The 15,555-nt window shown below is 39.9% G+C and overlaps 1 protein-coding gene across 1 annotated transcript in view; it reads left to right on the top strand.

Moving 5' to 3' along the window:
- The first annotated feature begins 2,335 nt into the window (after positions 1 to 2,335).
- The window catches only part of dlgap4a (discs, large (Drosophila) homolog-associated protein 4a), a 45,565-nt gene continuing 32,345 nt past the window's right edge, over positions 2,336 to 15,555 (top strand). The window contains exons 1-6 of the mRNA XM_067370756.1: positions 2,336 to 2,629; positions 4,514 to 5,359; positions 6,950 to 7,188; positions 8,909 to 8,995; positions 9,316 to 9,472; positions 13,888 to 14,107. Coding sequence (XP_067226857.1) covers positions 2,336 to 2,629; positions 4,514 to 5,359; positions 6,950 to 7,188; positions 8,909 to 8,995; positions 9,316 to 9,472; positions 13,888 to 14,107 — 1,843 coding nt within the window. The remainder of the gene's footprint in view (positions 2,630 to 4,513; positions 5,360 to 6,949; positions 7,189 to 8,908; positions 8,996 to 9,315; positions 9,473 to 13,887; positions 14,108 to 15,555) is intronic.

The raw sequence follows: 15,555 nt of genomic DNA, 5'->3' as shown, positions 1-15,555 counted from the left end.
TCACATATTCATCTAGCGATGAATGTCAATGGGAAGAGTGACTCGCAGACAACGGGGACGCTAGATTCATGAGCGCATGATGTGAGCATGAGACAGTTTGATTTGTAAGAATTTGCATGCATAAAACCTTGACAAATGTTTTTGTACATTATGTGCCATTGACTGTGTTCTGTGTTGATATAATGAAGATGTGCACTCAGAGCTCTGACATAGGCAGACTTTTGACGTGCATCCTGAAGTCTAGTCCATATATAGTGCTGTAATATGGTGCTGTGTTTTATTTATAAAAATAAATAAAACTCTCTGCCAAATGCATAAGTGTTTAAAGAGTGTGCTGGATGGCATGGCACAGCTGGATATGTGCCCAGTTGTAATGCTTATATCCATTATTTGATCGTCGTATAATGAATCGCAGACATACACTACCATTCAAAAGTTTGGGATCAGTAAGATTTATTAATGTTTCTAAAAAAAGTCTCTTCTGCTCACCAAGGCATGCTTTTATTTGATAAAAATACAGTAATATTATGAAATATTACTACAATTTAAAGTGCCCCTTATGCTATTTTAAGGGTTCCTAATTTTGTTTTGGAGTCTCCTACAATAGGTTTACATGCATCCAAGGTAAAAAACAAACAAAAAACACTTTAAAGGTTTTTTTAAAAGATGTAATATAAGTCTAAGGTGTCCCCTGAATGTGTCTGTGAAGTTTCAGCTCAAAATACCCCATAGATTTTTTTTTTAATTAATTTTTTTTTAACTGGCTATTTTTGGCCATAATTAGAAATGCGCCGATTCATGCTGCGGCCCCTTTAAATGCTCGCGCTCTCCGCCCCCGGAGCTCGCTTTGCCTTTAACAGCATAAACAAAGTTCACCCAGCTAAGATAACCCTCAAAATGGATCTTTACAAAGTGTTCCTCATGCATACTGCATGCATGCGTCAGATTATGTGAGTATTTTATTTATTTGGATGTTTACATTTGATTCTGAATGAGTTTGAGATTTTGCTCCGTGGCTAAAGCTAACATTACACACTGTTGGAGAGATTTATAAAGAATGAAGATGTGTTTATGAATTATACAGACTGCAAGTGTTTAAAAAAATGAAAATAGCGACGGCTCTTGTCTCCGTGAATACAGAAAGAAACAATGGTAACTTTAACCTCATTTAACAGTACATTAGCAACATGTTAACGATGTCAGTTATTATCGCTCCATCTGCCATTTTTCGCTGTTGTTCTTGCTTGCTTACCTAGTCTGATGATTCAGCTGTGCACAGATCCAGACGTTAATACTGGCTTGTCTAATGCCTTGAACATGAGCTGGCATATGCAAATATTGGGGGCGTACATATTAATGATCCCGACTGTTACGTAACAGACGGTGTTATGTTGAGATTCGCCTGTTCTTCGGAGGTCTTTTAAACAAATGAGATTTAAATAAGAAGGAGGAAACAATGGAGTTTGAGACTCACTGTATGTCATTTCCATGTACTGAACTCTTGTTATTCAACTATGCCAAGATAAATTCAATTTTTAATTTAAATCTTTAATTTTCTCATAATATCCATTGCAGCATCTACTCTTTTCTCACAGTGTCCGAAACGGTTTGATAAAGGATTCCGTCTCTCTAAACCCCGCCTTTTCGAGAGCTTCCATTGCTCTGATTGGTCACATGTCCCAGCGTGTTGTGATTGGTCTACTCTACTCTGATTGGTCAGATGGCCAAGTCTGTTGTGATTGGTCCACCACTTACAGCGCATGTCGGAAACTAAACGCCCATTACCTCTGAATTTTAGATCCGGATCTTCCTCAGCACTTGATACGCAGTGATCCAAACTGTAACCATGGTGTTTGTTTTATCATTTCAATTTCAGCATGAGTCCTGATCATTTTAAAGTGCTGCAAAGTGGATTTGCTTTAGTAGCAGAAAACAGCATCTTCTCGACATGTCAAAGCCAAACTCTTCCAGTCTCAGCTACAGCTACAGTGTTTGAGGGTCAAAATAGATGTTGAAGCAGCCAATGAAGACCATAGACTGGTATTATGCAAATCAGTTACATTGTTACGTAGGTTTGTAACAGGAAGTGAGACTGGAATTACTGAAGACTCATTTCAGCATTTCAGAATCATAAGAATAGTTTTAGTTTTATTTAACATTAACAACGCTGGTTGTATCATCCTGGTAACCTGTAAACATGACTTTAGAAAACTAGTGTGCACTTATTCACATGTGCATGTGTGATTGCTCTCTCTGTCCTCTAGGGGTCGCCCTCTAGGGCCGCAGTCTCTCTTCATCTGGGAGCATGTTCTAGGACGGACCCTGCACAGCAACCATGAAAAGCTTAGGGGCCAACCGTAGCCGACATCTGTCAGACAGCTGTGACCCCACCGCGGGCCCCCAGGAGCCCTTGTGTCCCTTGGCCCCGGACCCCCACGCCACCTACCTCCTGAGCCCCACCGTCAACCATTATGGCACTCTGGATCCTCACTTCCATCATTTTCCAGTTTCCACCCCGACGACCCTGCAGTCGGACTGCCTGCTGCCTCTAAACAACCAGCTGACCAACAGCAGCACCTTCCCACGGCTGCACTACACCAGCCAGCCGGAGCAGAGCGAGTACACGCAGGTACTGCCACAGCCATTGAGTTACAAAACATTATCCAAAAGAATCCTGCTTTAAAGGATTAGTTTGCTTCAGAATTTAAATTTCCTGATAGTTTACTCACCCCCATGTCATCCAAGATGTTTGTGTCTTTCTTTCTTCAGTTGAAAAGACATTAATGTTTTTGAGGAAAACATTTTCAGGATTTTTCTCCATATAGTGGACTTCACTGGGGTTCAATGGGTTGAAGGAATAATGGTCTTATCTAGCGAAATGATTGGTCATTATCTAAAAAAAAAAAAAAAAAAAATGTATATACTTTTTAACCACAAATGCTGCTCTGCAATGCGCCACGCATTACGTAATCACAATGGAAAGGTCATGTCGCGTCAGTCACGCTTTTTTCATAAGTTGAATATGGAAGACGTAGGACTGGCAGAAGCTAGGTATTTTACTTTATAACTTGTTAAATATGGATATTTTTCTTGCACAAACCATAGACTGTAAAAAAAGATGGACGACGCGACACCGCTTCCTTCCTATTGTAATGAACTGAATGTAAAACGTACGACAATGGGTGTTGACATTACGCAAAAACATCAGTTTGGAGCCTGGGCATGTGCAGAAGGAATCGTCAGTGGAGCTGGAGGCGGAGTCACGGTATCAAACTTCCGCCCAGACGACTGTGTCTCTGATGTATTTTAAATAGGATATATAAATTATACACAATTTAAAATTCTACCTATAAAGTAATAGGCTATTCTGTTTCTAGAGCAAAAATATTTTTGAAACAGCAAATTCAGTAGATAAACTCAATGATATGCCACTAGAAACAACTCAGAAACGGTCCTGCCATTTTAAATAAAGGGTTCAACTAACCTTACAGGAGATCGATTGCTGTAGACAGTGCTGTATAATTAATTACAGGAGGCTATCATTAGTTTTGTCCTGCTAATTATTATTTTATACCCATAAAAATAATTAGTAACTGCCAGATAACGATCACCTGCTTTTTCCCGTCATGGCTAATGTTAGGCATGTTATCTTAACAAATAACATTTATTAATTAGCTTATGAAGCCCAGATTTAACGTTACCGAAAAAAGTTCAGTGATCCGTCAGATCCTGTAGGTCGGTTAGTACAGTTTACAGCTGAGCAACTCATTTTGTCTGTGTGAAATAACACAAATCAAAAATTAATAGTTAGTTATATATCTTCAATCTCCCCTCGAAGCTCCGACAGTCCTCAGAGAAACTGTCAATCACAACTGTCAATCATAACGACACGCCCCGTTTCTACAGCATCAAATTTCTAGCTAAAATCGAACTTATCACAAAAACGAACAATTGAATATATATCAGCATGATAACAACTACCTTAAATGACTAAAACCATCCTTTGGAAAATTTTATTTGAAGCATAATTTATTTTTTTGTTTTGACTCATTCCTGTTCGTTTGAATGGAGAGGTACTGCATCCAGCCACCAGGGGGCGATCAAAAGAGCCCGCAGCTTCACTATTCAAGACGTATGAGGCACACCCGACACAAATGCATCGCTTCTCTTCAGAAGGTCTTTATTAACCCCCTGGAGCTGTGTGGAGTACGTTTATGATGGATGGATGCACTTTCTTGAGCTACATACTCGTTGCTCCCGTTCACTGCCATTATAAAGCTTGGATGCATCAGGATATTTATTAATATAACTAGGATTGTGTTCATCAGAAAGAAGAAAGTCATATGGCTTGAGGGTAATTTTCATTTTAAAGTGAACTAATCCTTTAATGACAGAAATTTCAGTTTTGGTTGAACTAAAGGTTAAACTCTTCAGGGCTGGGTTTTGCACCCCTGGTCTAGTATATCTGCATAATTTTCACATGATTTCATGATGATGTGGTTTGTCTCAGCAGGGTTGTGTGGCTCAGACAGGCAGTCGCGCTGGCACCCTCACATCCTCCATGTCCATGGGTTTGGGCCTGGGACTGGGCGCCCCTGCCATGATCAGCAGCGGCACGGCCACCATCTCATCCGCAGCAGCCGCCAAGATGAACCGGCTCCCGGCTAACCTGCTGGACCAGCTGGAGCGCCACCTACCGCTGCAGCGCGATGGCTTCAGCACGCTGCAGTTCCACCGGCGCAGCCGCGGCTCCAAGCAGCGCAGCGAGAGTCCCAGCCGCATCCGAAACCTGGTCCAGTCCGTCCAGAAACTCTTCGCCAAGTCACAATCTCTGGAGGTTTCGGCGGTTAAAGGGAGCATAACCGCCGGCGACGCGGCAAAAGCGACCCGGCGGAGCAAAAGCAAAGACCGCGCCAAGACTGAAGGCACCAAACGGCGTCCGCGGCCCAATCTCTCAGGCTTCTGGAGCTCGGACGACGGCTTAGAGGACGATCCCCCGACTCAACCTGCTGCCGGCCCACTGGCGGTTGCATATCGAAACCCTCTCAGCATGATGACGCTGGGCAGAGCCGTGTCGGACAGTCAAGCGGCACCCAGGCCGCATCCGCAGGGCTACAACACCATCGCGGCGCACTCGCTCAAATCGTCCAAGAGCAGCGGTGACCTCAAGCCGCAGGTCAGTCTGCCGCCCTCTGGTGGCCAAACAGGGGACAGCGTGCTGGTCAAGAGAGGCTCCTGGTCAACGCTGACCCTTAGTCAGGCCAGACAGGTGCTACAGAAGGGCTCCGCCACCGTCAACCGGACCCTGCTCAAGTCCAAGTCCTGCCACGGACAGGAGATGACCTGCAACTTCCTACAGGTGACACACAGACCCCAAAATTAGAATTCTGTCATTGTTTATTCATTCCAAACCCATAAGACTTTCGTCGTTAAGCAAGTACGGTTGAGCTTCTGTTTACCATATTTGAGTCCTCTATGTACATTCACTGACCAGTGTTTATATGTGAATAAAAGTGTATAAAGTGATTGTGTCCCTTCAGAACACTTAAATTCATATGGGTTTAATTTACAATCTCTTTATGAATGTTTTGACATGTTTTAGGTGAGTTTTTGGTGAACAAACATTTAATGCAGGCACAGAAATCTCCCAGATTTCATCAAAAATACCTTTATTTGTGTTCTGAAGATGAACAAAAGTCTTATGGGTTTGGAATGACATGAGGGTGAATAATTAATGACAGAATTTTCATTTTTTGGGTGAACTAACCCTTTAATGTGTGAGAGTGAAGTAGAGAGATGGGTTTCTTGATATTTGTATATATTATTTATAATATTTGGCAAATTTTATTAGGATAACGCATACAAGATTTCATAACAGGGTGTGTTTGAATTATAATATCGATTATAATGCCAAACAAACACTTTATATCACTTTATTATTGCTGTAGTGCAATAATAATAAATACAAATATTTGTATAATATTAATACATATTTGTTAGAAAATATATAGTCATTAATTGAACTTATATTTTAATTTATAAAAAAAATAATATTTGAACAATAAATGAACATATAAACTGCATTTGAAAAAATGTTTTGTTAAAAAAATTACTTTAATTTTTCTTATGTATAAAAATAATACATATTTGTAAAAATATAATATTAAATATTTTAGCAAAATTTGAAATATTTACAAATATTTGTATGATAATAAATACACGAAAAATTATTGATTATAATGACAAATATGCACTTTATATCACTTTTTTATTACTTATTTTATTATTTGTTTTTAAATGGGTCAATGATATAATTATTATTGTTACCTATTTTTGAATTTAAATAATATATTAAATTATAATGCTAAATATAATAAATATTTGTTAAAACTATAATATTAATTCGATTTTTTTCAGAGAATAACAGTAAATATTCTTATAAATATTTGCATAATAATAAATACATAATTATTAATAAATGCAACAATAATGAAAGTAATAAATCAAAACATTTGTAGAAAAAAAAATATTATTAATATTTTATGTATAAAATAATAATTAATTTTTGTAAAAATATTTTATTAAATATTTTTGCAAAATTTGAAATATTTCCAAAAAAATGTATTATAATAAATACACAAATAAGTGCAATAATAACAAACATTTCTATACTGATTAATAAAAAAAAATACAAATATTTGTTACAATTTTAAAAATAAAATTTTAAGTATTATATGTAAATAATATTTAACAATAATTTGATGTACTTTTGAATGGCATTTCAACAGTTGCATATTAAAAACAAGATTTTAAAAAACATAAGACCATCATGAATGCAAAGAATTTTTCACATGCATTTTACACTTCATTTCAAGTTTTATTTGTGATTCTTTGACCCAGACGCATTGTGGGAAGTGTGAGTGTATTGTAAGTGTAAGTCTTTCAGCAGGTGCCTACAGGTGAGTGGAGCGGGACGCTGGGTAAGGCAGGGGGTGCAGGCGAGATCCCGTGCAGGCGGATGCGCAGCGGCAGTTATGTTAAAGCCATGGGAGATGTGGAGGACAGCGACGACTCAGACGGACCCCCTTCACCCAAACCCTCGCCCAAGACCGCCGCCCGACGACAGAGCTACCTGAAGGCCACCCAGCAGTCTCTCAGCGAGCAGCAGCCGCCTTTACCACCGCGCAAGTGAGTGAAACACATGAACCACAACATGCACACACTCAACTGCAGCTGTTTTACAATTAAACAGACACAAAGACACTTTAAATGTGATTCTCTCTGTGGTAACTGCTGGACACATCACATGAGGTGCATTACTGAACATCTCAATGATGCCTTCAGGAGTATATTCACTGCAACCAGCAGATGGCAGCATGTTGACAGGTTGATTAGTTGCTTTAAAACTCCATGTCAGAAGTCCAAATAACTCTTTATACTCATTAAACATGACTCACTTTCTCTATAGCCAAAGAAAAAATACAAAGGGGAAATCTTTAATATCTAATAATATTGTTTCTCCTAGATGGTGAGATTAAATGGACTTCTGCTTCTCATGTGTAATAAACATCTTTTTTGGGATGTTTTATCTAACTGCAAAGAGTAAAGATGCTTTTACACAAACTTCCATTAGAAATGACACTAACTGAATTAAACATGCACGTTGCATAATGTTTACTGTGTACATAATGCATACTATTTTTAAAAAAAACAGTAGGAAGAATATACTACATACTATACATATGTAGTGGTTCTCAACCAGAGCTTCAGCAAACTTACACATGATTTAAAATAAGACAAAACAACACTTACAATACTAATATATATATATAGTAATATAGAGTGACATATAGAGTGTAAATCTATGCCCATTTTATAATAAATAAACTTTTTTTCTAGCTATGATATTTAATCAGGCATTAATTTTGAATAAATTTTTTTTTTTTTTTAAATATTTATTATTAATCCTTATCCAGTAAATCACAGATTATTGAAAAAGTCATGAAAATTCATTCAATAAAAAGAGTGGGAATCCTGACAAACATGATTAAAATTGATTAATTTGATCTACTTTGTTACCTTTAAGGAGACATATAAAACTCACATGATTTTAATTTTTTACAAATTTGTGTATAATAATAAATTCATAAATAATCATAATTAATACAAATATTTGTATAATAATGAATAATATTTGTTATGGTTAAATAAATAAACAAATAATCATTACTATATAGAAATATATATTAGAATGTGAATATATATTTATTTTTAAATAATCTTTTTCAACATACCACTTTTGAAATATATATACATATATATACACACACCCACATAATATTTAAACAATATTTTGTTGTCATTTTGATTGGCATTTCAAAAGTGGTATGTTGAAAATTAATTTTTCAAAAGCATGAATTCAAAGAATTCCTTAATCATATGAAATAAATCACGGACGACTGGAAAAGTCATGCAAATTCATCGGTTAAAAAAAGTGGGAACCCTGAAGAAGATGTGACTTTAATATTCAGGAGTCCTGGTATCTATTTACATAGATTAAAATTGATCATTTTGATCTACTTTGTTACTATTAAGGAGAAGGACGAGTGAATTGCAGTGCCACGTCAACATCCTCGATGCTCCAAGAACAGCATTTTTGTCGAGCAGATTTTATGAGTAGGGAAAAGAGTAGATTTAGACTTTGGACTGTATCATTTAACGTTAAATAATACTTGTAAAAATCCCTGTGAATTGCTCAGCATAAGATGACGTTTCTGTTTATCGCATACTAGCGTTTGTCATGCAGTATTCAGCTGAGTCAGTGTTGATGAACCTTAGAAACAAACAGCAGACATTGATGTTCAACGGTCCGTGTAACGGCCCACCCTTCCTATACACTCACTAGCAGACAGAGTCCCTGTCCGTTCATGCGGGAGCAGTTCGGAGTGGTTTGGTCTCCTCTGCAGAGCGCCGCCTCAGTGCCGCACCTGCACAGGTTAGTGTTTTAGCCCCGCCTCCACCTGGTTACGTCACACATTCTCACTCTATGTTATTAAAACACGACATAAAATTCCCCACAAAGCACCCCGATGCACGACGTCCACCTCCACTAGAATCCTGGCTGAATCCTCACTAAACTTTATTTATTTTTTTAGCTTGGTCAGAAGTGTTCCTAACATCCTGCACCTGGCTCACCTCGTCTATGAAGCTACTAAAAATTAAGTCACATGTTATTGGCTGCTTGGCAAAAGGGAGAAGGATGTGAAGATTTCCTGTTGAATGCATTGTGATCCTGCACTCATTCTCTTCTCTCAGCTGTTTGCCGTCCCTATGCGAGGTCTCCACCAATCGCAGCCTGGATAACCTGGACTGTTTGATGGCTCCCGGTGACGCGGGTCTGCAGCACTGGGACACTGACGGGGGATTCGGTCCACGCTGCGCCACGCTGGGACGAGGGTCTACCATGAGACAGGTCACAGACCTCATTTAATTTATTTCAAATCATTAAAGAATCACTGTTATTATTGCTAACACATTGTAATTTTTAATACTTAGTTTAATGCAATATTAACTTGGGCACATTATCCCAAGAGAAACAGAAAGTGATCAGAAGCAATTTTCATGTGGTAAAAAAAAACTCAGGGACTCAATCCATACCTAGAAACCCGCAACACCATAGCAACCCCTAGAACACCCTTACGACATCATAGCAACCCCCAGAACACCCTTACAACACTATAGCAACCCCCAGAACACCCTTATGACACTATAGCAACCCCCAGAACACCCTTATGACACTATAGCAACCCCCAGAACACCCTTATGACTAGGGCTGCACGATATATCGCATGAGATTGTCACGCGCATTTCGTCAGTAAAGCCGGTTCCCTGATTACCGTTAAATCTCCATCACCTGCTTTCAAATGGAGCGGCATTTAATAGACAGAGCCGTAGATCACTGAAAAGCCACGCAATATCGCGTTCATTATCGAAGGCGATTCATCTGCGATATGAACGCGATATTGCGTGGCTTTTCATTGAACTACGGCTCTGTCTATTAAATGCCGCTGCATTTGAAAGCAGGTGATGGAGATTTAGCGGTAATCAGGGAACCGGCTTTATTGATGAATTGCGCGTGACAATCTCATGCGATATATCGTGCAGCCCTACTTATGACACTATAGCAACCCCCAGAACACCCTTACAACACTATAGCAACCCCCAAGAACACCCTTACAACACTATAGCAACCCCCAGAACACCCTTATGACACTATAGCAACCCCCAGAACACCCTTATGACACTATAGCAACCCCCAGAACACCCTTATGACTAGGGCTGCACGATATATCGCATGAGATTGTCACGCGCATTTCGTCAGTAAAGCCGGTTCCCTGATTACCGTTAAATCTCCATCACCTGCTTTCAAATGGAGCGGCATTTAATAGACAGAGCCGTAGATCACTGAAAAGCCACGCAATATCGCGTTCATTATCGAAGGCGATTCATCTGCGATATGAACGCGATATTGCGTGGCTTTTCATTGAACTACGGCTCTGTCTATTAAATGCCGCTGCATTTGAAAGCAGGTGATGGAGATTTAGCGGTAATCAGGGAACCGGCTTTATTGATGAATTGCGCGTGACAATCTCATGCGATATATCGTGCAGCCCTACTTATGACACTATAGCAACCCCCAGAACACCCTTATGACACTATAGCAACCCCCAAGAACACCCTTACAACACTATAGCAACCCCCAGAACACCCTTATGACACTATAGCAACCCCCAGAACACCCTTGCGACACCAAAGCAACCCCCAGAACACCCTTGCGACACCAAAGCAACCCCCAGAACACCCTTGTAGCAACTAAATAGCAACCCCAAGAACACCCTAGAAACCATATATCAACATCGTGCCAACCCCTAGAACACCCTAATAACCACATATACAACCCCCTGAACATCCTAAGCACACATATGCACCATAGCAACCACATAGCAACATCACAGCAAACCCTAGAACACTCTAGCAACCACATAACAACACCTCAGCACCCTCCAGTACACTCTAGTAACCACTTAGCAACGCCCAGAATACCCTAGAAACTGCAACAGTAGCAACACCATATCAGTCCCTAGAACACCATAATAACCATATAGAAACCTCCAGTAACCACATAGGACCCCCCAAAAAAACAACAACAACAAAAAAACACTTTAAGAACCGCATATCAACACCCTAGCAACCTCTAGAAAACCCTATCAACCACATAGCAACACCTCAGCAATCCCTAGAACAACAAAAAAACACCATAAGAACCACATACCAACACCCTAACAACCCTTGGAACACCCTAGTAACCACAGAGCAACACCTTATCAACCACATAGCAACACCTCAGCAATCCCTAGAACAACAAAAAAACACCATAAGAACCACATACCAACACCCTAACAACCCTTGGAACAACCTAGTAACCACATAGCAACACCTTATCAACCACATAGCAACACCTCAGCAATTCCTAGAGCATCCTAGTAACCACATAGAACCACCCCCACACACAACACAAAAAACACCTAAAGAACCACATAGCAACACCCTAGCAACCACACAGCAAGACCTCAACAATCACTAGAGCATCCTAGTAACCACATAAAACCTCCCCCCATAAGAAATACCCCAAGAACCACATAGCAACACCTCAGCAAACCCTAGAACACCCTATTAACCACATAGAACCCCCCAGACACACACACCAACACCCTAGCGACCACATATCAACACCATATCAACCACATAGCAACACCTTAGCAATCCCTAGAGCATCCTAGTAACCACATAGAACCCCCCTCCCAAAAAAACACCCTAAGAACCATATAGCAACACCCTAGCAACCCTAAAACACCCAGCAACCACATATCATCACCCTAGCAACCCCTAGAACACCATGGCAACCATATAGCTACACTTCAGGAATACCTAGAGCATCCTAGTAACCACATAGAACCCCCCCCCACACACACACACACAAAAGTACACTAAGATTCACATATCAGCACCCTAGCAACCCCTAGAACACCCTATCAACCACATAGCAACACCTCAGCAATCACTAGAACACCCTATTAACCACATATAACCCCCCTACAAATAAACACCCCAAGAACCACATACCAAACCCTAGCAACCCTAGAACACGCTATCAACCACATAGCAACTCCTCAGCAGTCCCGAAAACACCCTGGTAACCACACAGGAACCCCCCCCCCCCCCATATTAAAAACACCCTAAGAACCACATATCAACACCCTAGCAATCCCTAGAACACCCTATCAACCACATAGCAACACTTCAGCAATCCCTAGAACACCTTAATATTAACCACACAGAAACACCCAAAGCACCATAACAACCACATATCAACACCCTAGTAAACACATAACATTACCATAGCAATCCCTAGAACACCCTAGTAACAACATAGCAACTCCAGAACATTCTAGAAAAACCATAGAAACCCCAGACCCTAGCAGCCACATAGAAACACGTGGCAATACCATATCACCCCCCAGAACATTCTAGTAACCACATACAGTACAACAGCAACACCATAGCAACACCTAGCACATGCTAGCAACTCCCAAAACAGCCTATGGCAACACCCTGGCAACCACCCATCTTAGCGGAGAGTTTTGCTCACATTTTCTTCAGAAGATGTAAAAGTCTATTTCAGTTTAGTCTTGTAAATCGCTCCGTTATGTGTTCAACATCACAGAGCAAATGCTGAAATGTGTCAGAGAGGTTTTGCTGTTTACTTGACCTGCAGGAACAGAGTGTTCCAGATTAAAAATGCTGTACGACATCCTTAAGCTAGTTTAAGGAGACGTGGAGGGTGGGAAATCAGTTTGAGAGCATGCTATCGGGAGGAGATACTTGGGCGTTCGCCTACATTCTCTCTTAATATACTGATGAGGACATCAAGACTTGTGAAGCCAGTCGAGGGTCTGAAATGTCGCTGATTTTTAAGAGGAAAGAGAATTGATTTGTTTTTTTGTTTTTTGTTTTTTGAAGATCTGTTTTGCTTGCTTGGGATTATTGTGAAGACTGATGGACAATTTATGGAAAAGTTGTTTCTGAGATTGGAAGAACCCTGTCGGAGAGAAAACGTTTTCTATGAATTATCTTGTGATTTTTAATCCATTGAGCTCTTTCAAAAGTCACTGTAATTACTGCAGTTTGGTGTGTTATTTCTATTTGTTTGCCTTTAATTGTCAGGACAAACACACACAAACCTTCAGTTCTGTTGTGTCCCTGTGAGAAGTGTCACCTGCTGGATGAACAAACACAAAGTTTCTCTTTACTCTTCACCATCTAAACTCATTCAGGCTTGAAAACTACCGCTGCTTTTCCTTTCCCAGCAGGCACCAAGAGAGTTTGAACCGTGATTGTGTTTTGCTTGCAGAATAGTTTGGAAAGGTCAGTTGAATCAAAGAAGAGTTCGGTGACTTTCTAAAGCACTTTCTCTTTTTTCCTGATGGATTTAGAAAAAAAAGAGAGGACAAAAATATTTCAGGTTTAAGAGCTGCTACATTGGCACTGCCAAAAAAAGCAAATTCCTTTGTAAATTATTTGTGTGTCCTGCTTTAGTTACTCATTTGTTGCATAGACTAAATGGAACCCACTCAAGATTCACTAAAGCATGGAAATCTTCTGTTGGATTTAGAGCAGTTTCCTCTTCGTGTCTGCACGACAATGCGCCAGTCCACCCTAAAGCGGCGGCCCCATCTCTCCCCATGCGAGGCACGTTTGTGGGTGGGCAGCGGCCGTCTGCCCCGCAGGCTTCGCACGGGTCGTTTCAACCTGCACGTGTCCTTTCAGGTGGAGCATGGCTACATGAGCAACATTGCTTACGGGCAGGTGGAGTCTCAAGCGGTTGAGGCCTTGGATCTGCCCACGCCCACCTGCTTCCGGTCTCGAAGCCACAGTTACCTGAGGGCCATCCAAGCCGGCTGCTCTCAAGATGACGATACGGGCTCCGTGGACTCCGATGAGACTCCACCGATAACCTCATCCATCAGCAGCTATAACAGCATCACCAGTGAGTATTGCACGCATGCAAACGTACCTTCAGAGAGGATCGCATTCATGAACCTGCTATATAACATAAATCACCCAAAAATCAAAAGAAATATTATTTTGCCTAAAGAAAAACAAGCCTGTATTTATGACATTTAAAGGGGTCATGAATTGAGAAATCAACTTTTCCTTGAGCTTTTGATATATAAGAGGTCATCGTACTATAAGAATATCCTGTAAGTTTCAGAACTGAAAACTTCCTTGTTATTCCAAAAAAAAAGCTTTTATTGACACCAGGCCCAACGAATGACTGATCCTGGAATGTGCCTATCTATGATAGGTGAAACGCCGCCTCCGCAGAAGAAATCAACACTTACTTCATCATTGCAACATTAGCCCCGCCCACTGGTGTGTTAGTGAGATGAGGAGGAGAGAAGATCGATACAGGACTAAAATAACATTACCTTTCAAAGGATCCTAATACAGGAATATGATTATTAATTTTCAACAATGTGAATGTCTCAGTTGAGCTTTATTTATTTGTATTCGGTTCATTTCACTGTGGATTCTTTGGTAAATCAGTCACATTTTGCCGCAGGCTTTGCAAACAGGCTTTTACGATATGGATTTGACAGTAATGCAACAACATGTCAGTAACTGTGTTCATTCTAATGCCTGATCTCATATTAATGATTCATGTACAGTCAGATGTTCTTTGTCTATATGTCAGTAAATCAAACCAGTGACTAAACAGTCAACTTCACGTTGTTTCTCTTAGTAGGATGATATCAAATTATATATAGAGAGTGATTAAAGAATGCTCCCTTAACAATCACTGGAGCTGTCAATCAAACAGCATGAGTTTATCAGTGACTGTGTTCTGGCCAAAACTCCTGTTTTATTCAACGAATCTCTTGATTGATGATGAAAGCATTTGTTAGTGTGCAGAAATTGAGTTGCAATGATGCGATCACTGCTTTCACATGCTCAAAAACATGTCTGTGATCGGCTACAATGTTCATCACTGCAACCTTTCATGCCACGATCTAAATATAATGCCATAGATCTAAATGTAATGCTATAATCAACACTTTTAGTTAACCTTGAGAGGTGTAATAGGAAAAATGTGCTAAAAGTTTTCGAGAGACTTAGCTATTTTATATGTAAAGATGTCAGCCAATTACAGTAGTGGGCGCTTCCACTGAAGTCTCACAGCAGACACGCCCCTTAAAACAGAGAGTTCAAATCAGAGGGCTGAAATCAGGGTAGGAAAAATGCCTTTTATTTCTAAATTATGACAATTTTTGATGTAAAAAGCATACTAACATTTTAAGTGCACCTAATGAAAGATAAAACATTAAAACAATGCAGTTCATGACCCCTTTAAATACCCTTTTGAATTTTAAAATTATGCATCCAGACATTTTATTATTATTATTATATTCATTATTTTCAGTGGGGATTCTCATT

This window comes from Chanodichthys erythropterus, chromosome 20, assembly GCF_024489055.1.
Source record: "Chanodichthys erythropterus isolate Z2021 chromosome 20, ASM2448905v1, whole genome shotgun sequence".
In the NCBI taxonomy this organism is placed as follows: Eukaryota; Metazoa; Chordata; class Actinopteri; order Cypriniformes; family Xenocyprididae; genus Chanodichthys; species Chanodichthys erythropterus.
Note: the sequence above shows the minus strand (reverse complement) of the source record. Positions and strands in the feature narration are given on the sequence as shown.